Below are 15460 nucleotides of genomic sequence, written 5' to 3'. Positions count from 1 at the left end.
AACATTAATCTCTTCTAACCCGGCGTTGACTGACCTTGCTTATCTCATCGATGAAGCACACATGAGTGACAGGGTCTCTCTTCTTCACCAGGACCTTCTGTAGATGCTGCACCTGTGAGTCCACAGCAGACACATGGTTACATCGCTATGTAGACTAGTGGAGCCCGGAATCAAACCCACAACCTTCAAGTTGAAAGATGACTGATGTGACTCCGCCACATTTTCACAGCGGTTGTATAGCGGTAGAGTAAGTTAGCTGAACACACACCTGTCTGCATGCAGCACATATTTGGTCCATCAGTTTCTCCAGGTTTGTCCAAAGAGCAGCACGGAAAGCAGCCGTATTCCCTGGTGTTGGCAGCACTGCTCTGCCTGGAGCTCCTGCACACACACACACACACACACAACCTTTATTCATTCATTCATTTGTTGTTTAAGTTGGTGTTTTTACTGTGCGGCATGGCTTTCCATTATTTTTAAATTTTTTACCTAGATTTCGTAGCAATGCTGATTCATTGACTGCCATTTGGGGCATAAAATATCATATACTGTATATATATATATATATATATATATGAGGGTATATATATGAGGACTGCTTATGCATTCATTAATTAGAACGATGAAGTGACTGCTTCATCAAAGCTATGAAAATACCACAGGCCCTTCAGCCAGAATTGACTATTCTCTGTGGCCATGGTTTAATTATCTATTTTGGATCGAGTCAACTGACGAACTAGGTCAAATTTTAAAAATGCAAAATGAGGACAATGATGTATCCAGAGTGTGAACGTCCTTCCTCCTCCTCCTCGGGTCTCACCTCGGGTCTCACCTCTGGGGTTTGTCGGCTGTGTCAAGCCCTTGATGTCAAGAGCACTGGTGATGTTGTCCTGTATGGTGGTGTGGTATCCACCCACCACACCGCTGATGGTCTCTCTCAGACTTCCCAGGTTGTAGAAGACCTGCAGGGCCGTGCCCACCTGGGTTGGGTTCTGCCCGACAAAAGAAGGAAGAGAGCAAGACAAAGACAAACAGTGACTATTTTTAACAATGCAATTAACTTAATGCATCTGAACGTTTCACATGCAAAACAATCCTAGAACAGAGGTGACAACAGCAGCTAAAAATAAAGCACAAGGAAGCGAGGGGGGTGGGGGTTATCTACACTGAGTACACGTCAAACAGACTGTTGTTTGATGGCAAACAGGAGTTGTTCTTGTCTCTCTTTATGGCATTTAAAAAGGTCCACTTTGCAACATTCTGCCTCAAAAAATGTCAGGAAGCAAATATTAACTATGTAAATATATAATATATTGACCTTGCACTGTGTTGGTAGACAGTCTGGCAGTAGCACTTGATTTGTGTGTTTCTTTGTATGGATGAGTCAATATGATCCTCAGTCAAATACTGCTCAAAATCACAGATACAAATATCAAACCCAATCCAAAAATCCTACTTATTGCACTGAGAGTAAAAATGTCAATTAAATCCAGCACACCGTTTTTGCTCGGCTGGATGTCTGACAACATGGTGAGGCAGATATCACGTTTGTTTGAAATCATATTCCAGTGGGTCGCCCTTGAATGTTGGAATGGTGCGATATGGAAGTGCAGATGGTTTGTGATTCTTAACAAGATACTGTGACACTGGATTGCTGAGAGATGTCTTGGCAAAGTTCATCAAGCACAAACACTGGATACGTTGTCCTCACTCCACCGGGCAGATCGCCTCGGAGGGAAACGCAGGAAGGTCAGCGCCCGCGTACGATTGTTGTCAAATTCAAACACTTTAATCAAAAGGAGCTGGATAGGAGCTGAGGCAGGGAGCTACGACGAATGGACTTTAGCATCAATGACCAGTTCCCAAAGGAGATCCAGGAGCGACGCAGGAGGCTGTTCCTGCTGAGAAGAAAGTTTATCGACGGTGGATCCTGGGCAGTGATCGCAGTGGACAACCTCTACGTCAACGGCCAGTTATACCGGGACAAAGAGGTAATCCCCTGGCTGTATTAAAGTCACAAAAAGCATATATATCTCCCCTCAATAAATCAAAACGATGAATCTTTAATTAAACCCTCACTAAAACGATCTGTCCACTCCCTGTCCTCCTGTCCGGGCCGGTTGTTGCCACATGATCATAAAACAAATACATAAGAGTAAAAATACAGCAGGCCAAGTATCAGAGCCTTGCTCTGCTCACAGCAAATCTACTCAACACCACAGGACATGCAGTCAACCATGTTACATGTCCTAGGTACTGGGCAGGAAAAGGTAAAAAAGTCCATCAAGCATTAATCCTTGTTGGTCTTTAATGTCAATTTCTGGCACAGGTTTGATCCTTTGAAAAGCTACAGGAAGAGCATTATATATAGTTATATATATTATATAGTGTTGTCACGTGGTGCTGTGATGGTAGTTTCCTGTAGGGCTGGGCGCTAATACGATAACGATATGTACGTCCTCTTCATCGTGTCTCGCTCACAACAACAACAGCATGTGAGCAGCGGCGAGAATCAACGCTGAAAGTGAGGAGATGGTTACTGCGGCGGGGAGTCGTGACAAAGCTATTTTTAAACACTGTTAAACTAACTAGTGCAGTGACTACAGGAAGTATGTGTTCATATAGTGGGAAGAGCTGAAGAAGATTTTTCAGTTATGGCCAAATGAGGCAGTGTGTGAAGGTTGGATGTACAAAAAGGAGTAGTCTTGTGTAGTACTAATATACAAAGTGTATATTTGGTAAGACATGGATTTACATTGAGATATAAAGAGACAGAAATTGTTATTTTAAGAAAAAGAAAATGTAATTTCTTTTCATTTCTATTGTGTCTCAAATGTAGGCATTTCTTTGTGGGGAAAAGGAAATTTGGTTCAAATTGGATCAATGTCAACTGAAATAGGAAGACATATTTGGAGTTGACATGGGGACACGGTTATGCTAGTAGCACTAAAACATCTAAAGCTAAATCTCCGATTAGCATGCCAACGTTTGCAACTCCATAAAACACATACTTCTCATAAGGTACGCACACAACCAACACACATTGAACATTGATATTCGCTGGAAACTATTTGAATATTATTATTTTAATTAATTAATATTAATATTATTAGTATTCCTGGTGTGACTGTCACCAAAGTCAGACCTACGCTCCTATATTCACACCATCAGACATGGGGAGGAGCTCCACTGAATCTTGTCTCCTTGGAAACAGTGAAGTGCTGCGATACACGTCCAAAGTAAATGAATTAAAACATCTTCTTCTGTCGAGCTGTTTGGGCTAATGAAAACTGTCGGGCTATGTAGGGGCTACAATCATGGTTTATTACCAGTAGGTTATCGTCTACATTATCACTGGGTATTTCATCAGTATGTAGAGAGCAGTAGACTATTGGTGACCTGTAGAACTGCATCCATTTTTAAAACTCATCTTAGAACACATTTTTATTCTTCTGCACTCTGCTCTTGTTTTAGTGTTTAAACATTTTTATTGTTTTATAGTATTGTTTTAATATTGTTATTGTCTTATTGCTTTTATTTTGTCACCTATGTTTTTATGTGCCATGTTTTATTTATTGTCATGTACAGCACTTTGTGCCAGCTATGGCTGATTAAAGCGCTCTATAAATAAAGTTGAGTTGAGTTGAGTCCATTGTGGCCACGTCCATGCATTTTTAAACACTCACTCACGGTAAAACTATGTTTTGTCACAATAAAATACTCATCAGTCCTTAAACACGATATCTGTAGAACAAACACATATTTTTTCAACACGGTGTTTGCAGATGCATTGTTTTAAAAGTAGCCTAGGTGGCGCCCCTGCCGCCATGCTCAACCCATATCCAAAAACACTTTGCAAGAATTGCCCGGCACAGACACATCTTGCTTTATAGATAGATGTTTTGATAATGAGTAGCAGTGCATCCACCGTTCCAGAGGGGGGAGCTGCGCTTCTGAGAGCTGACGTGATACTTACGTCACTTCCAGGTACCTGGCCAATCACAAGACAGTTGGGAAAGCTGCTGTTGTTGTTCCATCGGCTCGTTTACAGCAACTAGGAGGTTTTTGACCAGAAATAATATGGTGGTCAATATGGTTATTATACATATATAGTATAATAACCAGGCTCCACCCCTTGCAATGATGCTCTGAAAACCCAGACAACCTCCTGCTGCTGTCTTCATATGGCAGTGGCAACCTCCAAATCTCCAGATATTTTCAGCAGCGTATGTCTAAATATGGCTGTCATGGAATTGAATGGGGTCCAAAATACAGAATAAACGATAGAAAAATAATCAAATAGTGAGTGAAGGTTATAGTAAGGACTGAGGAAGAGAATACTGTGAGACAGAAAGTCCACGTTTGAACATTTACCTCATTATATACTAGAGTGTGACAACAGGTCCCACCATCACAGGCATATGGTCATGTATGTTGGATATCGCCATATCGTGTTATGGTATCTGTGATGACGTTGCATTGATAATCATATTTATTACATTGAATACATTTCCATGAACTATAAAAATGATATAAGAGAATCTTCTACGTGGGTCAGTGAAGCTCCCACTCAACAGATGGACCACAGGGTCTCTGTTGGCACAGAGAGAGCTGAGGTGAAGCTTGCTCCCACTCAGCTAAGCCATCATGTCCAACTGCTTATATAACCTTCACAATAAACAACTTCCTCAGCTGATAAAAGAAACTGTCACTGTTTGCAGGGATTTGTCTAAACTGGGTAACAGAACATGCTGTGTCCTCTTGCAGCGCTGCTTAAAATGACTAGTTTTCCCATAAATATATGAAATTGATGCCAGTAAACAATATTCCCGTTTGCTAGAAAAATGCATAATGACTCCATAAAAAATACCAAAATGATGGTAAATGGACATCCAGGCAGCTTAAACAGCTTTGATATAAACTTAACATAAGCTATGGAAATATACGAGTCGATATTATATTGAATTATATTGAAAATGCTGCCCCTCATCAGCAACACTAACGTGTAACTTTGTTTGTGTTTCAGTCTATTTCGGATCAAACACCATAAAATAACCCTCTTCAATGTTTGCCATGTTTTTTGTATGCCTGCAACTTGGCACTGCCCTCTAGAGGTTGTGTGTAATCTATTGTGTAATATGAAGATATGGGTGACAAAGAACGTTCAAAGGCTTTGACATTTTCTCTCTAATTTATAAACTTTGAAGGATTTCAAGGACCCGTGTGAACAACTGTAACCCTGTAAGTATACGATACAGGAAATCCTTCAAAGTTCAGCTCATCCCTCAACATATAATCAGAATTTGGATTTAGCTGATCCAACACAGTGTTGATAAAAAGATTTTAAATAATAAAAGAGTAAATGAATATGAGGCAGTCAGTGTTGATGTTATAGACGTGACCACAAACAAATATAAGTATGGGAGACAGTTATGACAACTACATTTGGTTTATGACAGTGTAGCAGGACAGAGAATACCAGCTGATAAGTGCATTATGATCAGTATAAATACGTCAAAACAGAGGCCAGACATTTTAAAAGACATATATCCATTCCTTATTATGCTGTATAATTCTTTATAGTTTAGAAGAGTCCTTCCCTTTCCATTTGCTGTTAAAGAGGCATTTCATTGATTTTTACACAGCTGTTGTGTAAAAACCCCAAAAATCAATGAAAGGCTGTTTACTCATCACCTCGTAAACCAATACAAACAGTTGAATGGAGTCTTGTGTGCTTCTGAAAGGGCACTTTCCTCAGAGACTGTTATCAGGATTATCTTGAAGGTTGGCTTCTCAACAGAAATACCATTAACAAAACAAAAAAGGTTTTATGACACATCATGAGACACACGTGTTTTACAGGGATGGATATATGACATATGGTGCTTTTGTATTCAAAAGTTATCATTTCCCTGATAAAAGTAACACGTTTCAATTGCAACACAAACACAAGCCAAAAGTACAGTCATTCTAAACTGTGTCAACCACAGTGCTTTGCAAGTGCGGCTCTTTTATTTTGAAAAGAGCCGCACTCACAGATGGAGTTCAACAGAGTCTGACAGCTCTGACAGCGTTTTGCATTACGTTCATCTGCGCAATATCATAGCCCGTGATATCAAAAAATAATGTGCTATGTCAACTAGTAATATCATCACAATAACTGTTGAGGAACACAGAGCGAGACTGAACATAGGAGCGCAGCTTCACGGCTGAGACACAAACAGACCGCTGGACGCTGCTGCTGTTACGAGCAGGTGCGTCTGCAGTTATAAAACCAATCAACGATTATTAGACTAAAACATTGAAATATGCTAATAATTCTGATATGTTCACACTCAAAACTGACGGCGCAACCTTGGCTTGGCGTTTTTAAATATGTCATGTTTGTAGTAAAGCTGTGAAAAGCAAACAGTTGCTTGCAAAGTTTGCATTTCACTTTTTTACCGTCATCTACTTTTGAAAAATGCTGCCACACTGTTGATGTCTTTGACATGTGACAGGAGGACTGATTGTAGCCTAACATGAAAAGATCAAAATTCACGTCTAATTAATGACAATGCTAATCTGTCTGTCGCTAATGAGCCACGGAGCGACAACATAATTGCAAAGGTTAAGGCTAGGGTAAGGGGCTGGGAATGCAATATCAATGTCTGTGCTCTGTATTTATATAGTCTTGATGAGCACCCAAAGCTGCTTTACACTACAGTTCTGCCATTCACCCATTCAAGCCCCTTTCATACAGCGCATGTACTAGTTCTAGTGTCTTGCCCAAGGACACATCGGCATGTAGACTGGTGGAGCAGGGAATCAAACACACAAACTTTGAGTTGAAAGATGACTTGCTCTACCGCTGAGCCACCATCAGCCTAGTGAGGTGTCCTCACTAAGACACAACACTAAATGTGTGTGTGTGTGTGTGTGTGTGTGTACCTGTATCTCCATGCCCTGCTCCAGCAGTCTCTTGGCTTGGTTCTCCACCTCCAGTCTGGCTCTGATAATCATCAGCAGGTCGTTTTCAATCACCTCGATGCCGCTCAGGTCGACGCCCTGTGACAGGTAGTCTAACAAACAAACATAGAAAACATGAGTCAATACCCAGAAAACCAAGGTAACTCAATCTCACCAATGTCTGCACATTTATATTTGTATATTTGTGTGAATATATGCAAATATCAGACTCTTGTTTTTATTTTGAACGGTTCATACATTTGGGGCGAGGCTAAATACATCGCTTACCCTTCTTTTACACTTAGAAAATATAGAAAAGAAAGGTCGGGTATACATTACGTAAACATTATTACATTACGTAAACATTATTATAAGGACTTTTTGGAAAATATCTTAAACAATTGAAATTTGGAGCATCCCAGCACACTTCTCTGTCAAAGACTAGAAACTGCAGTCGTATGTTCATACACAAGAAATTATTTACATATATTAAATATTTATTAAATAGATTTGAATGAACGTGTGTCATTAGCTTGGCCTTTTTTTAATCTGGCAATGCATATAGTGCATGTAGTGTGTAGGTGCAGTGTGTAGTTCACAAGAGAGAATGTATGTTTAAACTCTAACATAAATGTAAATAGTAAAATAATTCCTTAAACATCAATATTTACACGCTTCAGGATTATTCACTTTTTTGTTATCATTTCTATTGGCCAACAGTAATATTATGTCGTGAGGTTCACTGTTATTATTGATCATGTCAGCGTTTACACTATCACATCAGTATAGAACTGTATCACATGTCAAAACTGCTGCTTCTCCTCTTGTATTCCTTCTTAAGAGTGAAGATCTCTGCTCTCAACAACCACTCAAAATGCTTTACACACATGCAGTGCTGCTATTTACAGCACATCTCTGTCACACATGTCATTCTCACACTCAGTGACTTCACAGGCATCAGGGAACAAAAGGGTTTCCGAGCTTCTGATTAGCGGACAACCTGCTCATGAGTTACCCTGACTTATTGTCATGTGTTAGATATCTTTGCTGGACCATTTCCACACACAAGGGAATGGAATACTAGAGAAATGAGTTGAATACAAGAGCACATGAAGCCTCAGAGGGAACACTCCTCATAACAGACAGCACTGCCTCGAAAGTGTTCAGACATTCACACTTTGTTTCTCTCTTATTGTGTTGCACCACAATGGAGTCCCACACAACACCCACACAAAATGATACTGGGGGTTGGAATCACATGATAAGTGATACATGATCTACGTTATCAATAACACCAAAACCAATACAACAATTTTATGATAATCAATATATTTCAAGATTATCATACAGCACTACATCAAAATATCACATCTGTCTAAGGCTTAGCTTTACATGACAACGATCTCCGCAAAAGTGGCGTAGCGTTCCCACTTTTTATTTGGCGTTTAGACGAGCGTCTTTGGGTGTAAATCTGCACGCACACGGTGACGCAAAAGTGTGTGAAATTTGATGTAGTGTGCATGCCAGGTGGCTAGGTGGCACTGTGAAGCACTGTTATACAACAACAGCAGCTGAAACGTCCTTCTACTTCTCTCTAGTAGCGCTGAGTCGCCCACAGTCGAAAACCAAAACATTAACTTAGCTTAATTGCTGAAATGACTCCTGGATATGTATCAGAGCAGCTAAGGCGACTGTAATGTGCGACTGATGGGATTCTAATCCACATGTTTGTTGTTGTTTGTCTGTACTGCACATGGATCTGACGTCAGCGTACAGGAGGATAGCCAGCGTGAGCAGCTCAGAGTCACACTTTAGTGTTTTCAACCCTTTAGACGGGAACGAGACAGCGGAGCGTTTTTAACATTTACACTCTTGAGGGTGGCTTCATGTTTTTGTGTTTTTAAACCCCAAAAAAACGCTGTCACCGTCTAAACGAAAGACACATCTGATCTAATATTTTATCGGTTTCAGCCGGGAGCGTTGTCGTGTAAAGCCAGCCTAAGTAGCTAATTACTAACGTAGGTAATCAGAATAAAATTATTTATTTAACCTTCATTTAACCAGATGAAAGACCCACAGACAGCAGTTCACTGTGTGCATATTGATTGGCATTTACACTGCACGTGTCTGGAAACAACACAACCGGTAACCATGGCAACAGTTGCTTGCCAGAGACGGGGGTAAGACAAACTCAGTGCAACAGCAGCAGCAGCAGCAGCAGCAGCAGCAGCAGCAGCAGCAGCAGCAGCAGCAGCAGCAGCAGCAGCAGCAGCAGCAGCAGCAGCTTATATCGACTACATTGGTCTCAGGTCAAAGAAAATAAGTGACCCCAGCCGTGCTTTAACTGAGTGTTCCTTTACCCATAATGCAGCTGCCACCTTCCAGAGAAAGATGTCAGGAATTCAGTGGTGAAAACGCTCTCAGCTCTTCTTCTTTTGCACTGTGATGACTGCTGCCCTTCACTCAGATTCCACACAATCAAACATGCATGTACCTCCTTTTAAGAGGTGGAGATTTTTATTCTATTCTTTGTATTATTTTTTTTACATACAATGAAATTGAAGCAATACAGTTCACTCTTTAAATGTCCTCTCCTTGTTTTTGTGCAAAACGTGTGGACATTTATTTATATAGATCTATCTACTGTGTCCATCTACCTGAACAAGGCTGATGGCAGCTCTGTAAAGCCTTTACAATACAATGCTGATTGTGATTAAAGAAAAGTGTTCTGTTTTTTTAAAGACACACCTTACTTCAGTCTCACTTCTTTATTATCATAATCCTAATTTGATTTGCACACTGAGTATTAGCATATTTCTGACAGCTGTTTTATGAAACAGGAGGATCAACAGATAAATGAAAGCAGGCTCTGACTGTGGGAGGAGAGGTGTGGGATTGTGGGATTGTGGGATTGTGGGGTGTTGGGAGTGAAATCACACCATTTTAGATTTGCTATTTGTCTGGAGCTGCATGTCTATTATTCCCAGAGAGACACATAGAGATGGAGCATATTATCAGGCAGGTGGCACACGGGGGCAGAAGAATTGGACAGAAGCCATATTAAATAGAAAAGCAATCCGCTCAAAGCCTCAACCCAAGAGCAAAGCCTGTCAGAGACCACGATGGAACAGCTGAGCCCAGCATCGTTCTGCTTGTTCAGATATGCTTGTGTGTGAAGGGAAAATCAGAATTTGTTTCTTGGTGACTTGTGTCGGGGGGTGTAGGCACAAACACAGATGTTTTGGTCTAAATGGTGCAAATATCTTCTATTCCTATAAAGAAGCATCATCATGACCATAATATGCACCAATACAGGTGTGCAGCAAGTCGAAACTCCTGTTTGTAGCCGTTTGTCTCAACGGACTACTTCCCCAACACGGCTCTGCTCAGAGTTAGCAGTGCTAGCATGGAGCAGCGAGTGAGCATTTGAGTTCCCTCTGGATTCCACAGTGTACTGAGGGAAAAGCAGATTGACCCAGACAATAGGCTCGCTGTGCAATTTCTACAAACATATGCAAGGACGCGACTGCTGTCAGCCAAAGTTAAAGGGAGTGGAACAGCACACAGTGCACCACTTTAATAAACAATACAATAACCATAGCCTACTTCCTTTCAAAAGACCTCTGCTCTTACAGCGGAATAAAAAGCAAAGGCTTTAATGACTACAATTGAGCAAAGGTATGGCAGCCCTCACATAACTTTTCAGGTTATACACAGGATACGATACTTGGTCAAGTTTAGCTAAATGTATATATCTCCTCATATAAACTGGCAAACACATTACTCTGATTCAGGGATGTCACCATTACTTGATTTCACAATTAACTGCGGTATATTGATCGTAACGTCTCCTCAACACTGTCAGAAAAGATTATGCCGGAAACATGTAGGTAGATCAGAGCAACTCAAACAGAATGAAAACAAAGTTAGACAACGACGGCATGTTACCGCTTGTGTTGCTTTGATGTCGTTCTGTTGCAGTGCGAGTTGCAGAATATTGCCGTTGCCAAAAGTACGGCAGAGGAAGAGTTATTCCCTCCCACAAAGTGCATCAAATGGGCTGTGTGGGAGTTTTTCAGCTTGATAAGAAAATGATCAATGTGTCATAGTGGATGATGGTGCACCAGCCTACAAACCATGGCACAGAGAAATTACAGTGAAAGGAGGAAATAGGAGCGATATGTTTCACCGTCTGCGGGATAACCACCTGACTCTGTACGCCAGAGTAAAGGTGCAGTAAAACGCACAATAACGGGTTCAATTACTTCATGTTCATCTAACGTAACATTGAATTGGTCAAATGAACTTAAACATTTATAGATGACCTGTAGCTGTTCACGTTTTCTCTCAGAGGAATATAGAGTTAACATGTAGCATTGTTATTGTTTACAAAGCAGTGGTGATTTTTATTTTAGTCCAACGGGATTATTGTCATTTCTTGAACTTTTTGGTTAATTGACTTTGTTGGTACATTATTTTGCTATGTTGGCATCAAAAGACAATAAATTAAACTTGAATTAAACTTTTACACTATTTAGAATCAAAACTATTATTATTATTATAATACACTATTTGTTTTTCGAATCACGACCCACCCAAGGAATTGGAATTCAATTGAATTGTGACATTCTGATAAACTCACACCTCAACGCCTCATTTAAATAATACATTTCTATTCACTCAGTAAAGTGAGGAAATATGAGTACGAGTAATTAAGCAGTTATGCATTTTTCTGTGAAATATACCTCATTTTATAACTGTATATTTTGATTACTGTATTTTATATTAAACTGTAAAGTACCATATTATCAGGTATTATAATGACACTTTATATTGTCACAATTTTTACAGATTTAAACCAGGAATAGTTTGTAATTGTATTTTTTTACATATTTAAATTGCAACTGAATATTTTTCACTGAACAAACTGTTAATGGCAGAGCTGAGAGTCTGGAGGTGGTGAAGGTTATCTGCTAATTGGAGGGTCAGTAGTTCAATCCTTAATCTGACTCTGACTCCTTGGGTAGAATACTAATACATGATGGTGTGAATGTGATTTAACAAGGTAACTGCACATGGATGATTGGAGCGCAACCAAAGTGCATGACTGCTCTTTAATAAATAAAGCACTCACTCACTTTACATGCATTTCTGTTCAGAACAGCACAACTGGAGACGCGACAAAAGCAAACAGCCTTTTGGTTTAGACCTATTTTCTACTGCAATAAATTGAGCTTACAGCAATTTAAGGTGTGAAACTTTCCTCTCACACATCAAATCTGTCATTTCTATCTTGGTCTGTGACCCGTCTCAAGAAAGAAACATCTACAATCATCTCTTCTCCTTCCTCTTCATAACAACCTTGCAGACTGAGACTCGGAGAAAACACGACCCCCCACTGAGCTGCACGTGTCAGCATAAGAGTCTCTGCTTAGATGACAAGAATAAACAGGCAGAAGGTGGGAGATGAACAGCCCAAATATAAAACTAGGAGCTCTTGTTTTGTCGGTGGATAAACCCAGAAGAGAACAGATGGGCTCGGATTTAAATTCAAGTCAAATTGTGCTTCCTTTGGTCAGCAATGCTACCATGAAGCCCTTGTTGTTAATGGATACATAGAACATTAGCTCACCAGGCAATAATGGGAGAACAGTTAGTGGTAAAATGTTAGCCGGATTGGCACAATTACACATGTATTCATCCGGTGGGTGCAAAGCAAACACAAACAGTGGAGGGAAGGATGCTACCATTAGCATCGTCATGGCCACCACTTCCCACCTGCGCGCTTTAATGAGGGCAAACAGACTTATGTGGGGGGGGGGAGAGAGAGAGAGAGAGAGAGAGAGAGAGAGAGAGAGAGACAAGGAGTGGAAGACAAAAGAGAGAGAGAAGAGACTGCTTTACGGGGCTAATTAGACGAGCAAAGAGGTGTAAAAGGAAGGAAAAGAGGAGGAGAAGACGGTGGTGGGAGGAGAGGAAGGAGGGCACAACGGGTGAGTAGGAGGGCGACTGGAGAGAGAGAGAGAGAGGCTGGAAGATAGAGAGAGAGAGAGAGAGAGAGAGAGAGAGAGAGAGAGAGAGAGAGAGAGAGAGAGAGAGAGAGAGAGAGGCTGGAAGATAGAGAGAGAGAGCAGCAGTGTCAATATCTCAGGATGTGAATGTGTTCACTCTGAAAGAGCTGAACACGCTGGAGTAAGATCTATAACTGATGGACGGCTGAATCACACCTCCGACTCATCACCTGTGGATGCATCGCTGCCTTAAGGGGATTAAGATTGAAAAGCACTACAGGGAATGTGAGAAAGCCCAGGATCACTGAGGAACGGACTTCATCTGGAGGTAAACCAACACATGGAGTCAGACAGAGGCAAATCAACACATTCTGCTTTAGCTAAACACACACAGCACAGCGACATCACTTTCACCACTTTCTAGAGGAGATGACTTCAGGTGAAGACTAATTACAGTAAATGAGTGGTCGTCAAACAACAGCAAGGAAACGTTGCTCTTCTCAAAGCAGAGCGGAGTTCACAGAGACTCCTGATGTGAGGAAGCTCATACAGAGCAGAACAAAGCAGACAGTAGAGGAGGTCATCAGGAGGACACATTTAACCTAACACACGGCTCAGAAATGAGACGAACAGGACGAAAAGTGGATTAAAGCTGTGAATTAAACGGAACATTCTCATAAAAAAAGATGACGGTAAATACAAAATACAGCAAACACAATATAAGAACGTCAAAATTCATTCGGGAGGCGACACCCACTGCTCTAGGGCTAAGTGTTATCGCCCAGGATATTGATATCACAATATAAATCTAATAAATATATACCGGCCAATATGGATTATAAACATTATCTTGATATTTTAAGGCTATAACAGGATATAAAGCTGCACAATATACCAAACATACTGTAAAAACACAGGTAATATTTCTTTGGCTCTGTAAAACAACAAAGTTGCCTATAAATATTGTCAAATTCTGCTATAACTTTAAAGTTATTAAAGAAACATACTAAAGTTAAAGCAGTAGTATATACGTATTATATATAGGTTTTATCTTAATTACTTTAACAAGGGATAGGTATTACCAAAACCGATACCAGTATTGTGTTTTTGTGTTTATCAATAATACTAATTGTCAATACTATACTTGAACTGCATCATTTCCCTAAAAAAGAATATGTGACATTAAAAGGTGTGAAAAGATTCAAAAGGTATTTAATCAGGAGTTCTTAATCGTCTAGTTACACGTTGAAACTAACCGAGTAGGGGTCAACCAATTATTGGCCTGGCCAGTTATGGGGGGGCAATATTAGACATTTGGACAATTATCTGGGTCTGCATTTTATTTCAAGGATCCCAGATATTGTTCATTATAACTACACAGTGTGCTGCTGTGGACCCTGCAAAACTGACATCTTACCCAGGCTTGTTCGGCTTATCTTTAAAAAAATGATTTGATATAAATGCAGCTCAAGGCAGCACTGGAGTCTGGGCATGTGGCCAGAAATTGGTAGGCATGGATTTATCAGAACTCCTGAATGACATTGTTAAAGAGATAATATGGTACATTTACAGTAATGAGTCCAACCACAAAATACTTGTGTTTTTTTAAATAATTAACTAATTTCATCAGTATTTTTGAACCGTGAATATGTTCAGGTTTAGTTGCTCCATATAACAAAGAAATCACTAAAACTTAATAATTCAAGACATTTGAGAAATGAGGTTTTCTTGCCCCAAATCATACAATAATAATATATCTAAAGAAAAGCCAGCTGACTCCAGCGCTCTGTTTTGTGAAGTCATTATGCAGCGTACAGCTCACTCTTCAACACTCATTTGCTGAAGAACACATGACAAGAACCATCAAAGACCAACAGAACCAATTAAACACACACACACACACACACACACACACACAGCAGCAGGCACACAGCTCCAGGGCGACGGTAAATGAGTTGAAAATGATGTGTCAAACACATCCCCACGCAGAGGGAAATGATGGCTTTTCAATGTGATACTTTTATGATTTCTTTTATGCTATTTAAGTAACGTCTTCCCTCCTTCACCTCTGCAGATCAACAATGGAACGTAACAAGGGAGACCACCAGGAAAGGGGGATTCAATCAATTCTTCTCTTCCAGTCAATTAAGGATTAAATGCAGATACAAAGGTGTTGGATGTCCAAGAGTATCTCTGGGTGATTGAATAGTGACTTATATTCAAGATATAGGTCACCCCCTGCCCGCCTTTTGGAACCTTCCAGCTCTTCTTCCATCTCCCTTTTCTCCCTTAACAGTTTTCTGGAGTCTGAAATCACAAAGCTGCCATGGTGCATGGACTGTATCAGGACACGCACCATCTCCAGTCCAGACAGATAAAGACAAGAGTGTGAAGAACACCTGAAAGGTTGGGAGTATAGTGGAGTGGAGGGGAAGATTGTTCCAGCACTGGCATCATTTTCCAGGCGGGGATGACACCATGAGCAATGATTCAAAGACAAC

General features: G+C 40.4%; 1 protein-coding gene across 2 annotated transcripts in view; it reads right to left on the bottom strand.

Annotated features, from left to right (window-relative positions):
* The window catches only part of cog5 (component of oligomeric golgi complex 5), a 50729-nt gene that overhangs the window by 18186 nt on the left and 17083 nt on the right, over positions 1-15460 (bottom strand). Inside the window, exons 7-10 of one of the 2 annotated variants that reach the window (XM_083902763.1) lie at positions 6931-7061; positions 821-992; positions 269-381; positions 35-112 (exon numbers count right to left, since the gene is read on the bottom strand). In XM_083902763.1, the coding sequence (XP_083758889.1) occupies positions 35-112; positions 269-381; positions 821-992; positions 6931-7061 (494 nt within the window). The remainder of the gene's footprint in view (positions 1-34; positions 113-268; positions 382-820; positions 993-6930; positions 7062-15460) is intronic. The other variant, XM_083902764.1, reaches the window with a different exon arrangement.

This window comes from Microchirus variegatus, assembly GCF_963457635.1.
Source record: "Microchirus variegatus genome assembly, chromosome: 16".
Taxonomy (NCBI): domain Eukaryota; kingdom Metazoa; phylum Chordata; class Actinopteri; order Pleuronectiformes; family Soleidae; genus Microchirus; species Microchirus variegatus.
This window is presented reverse-complemented; position numbering and strand designations above follow the sequence as displayed.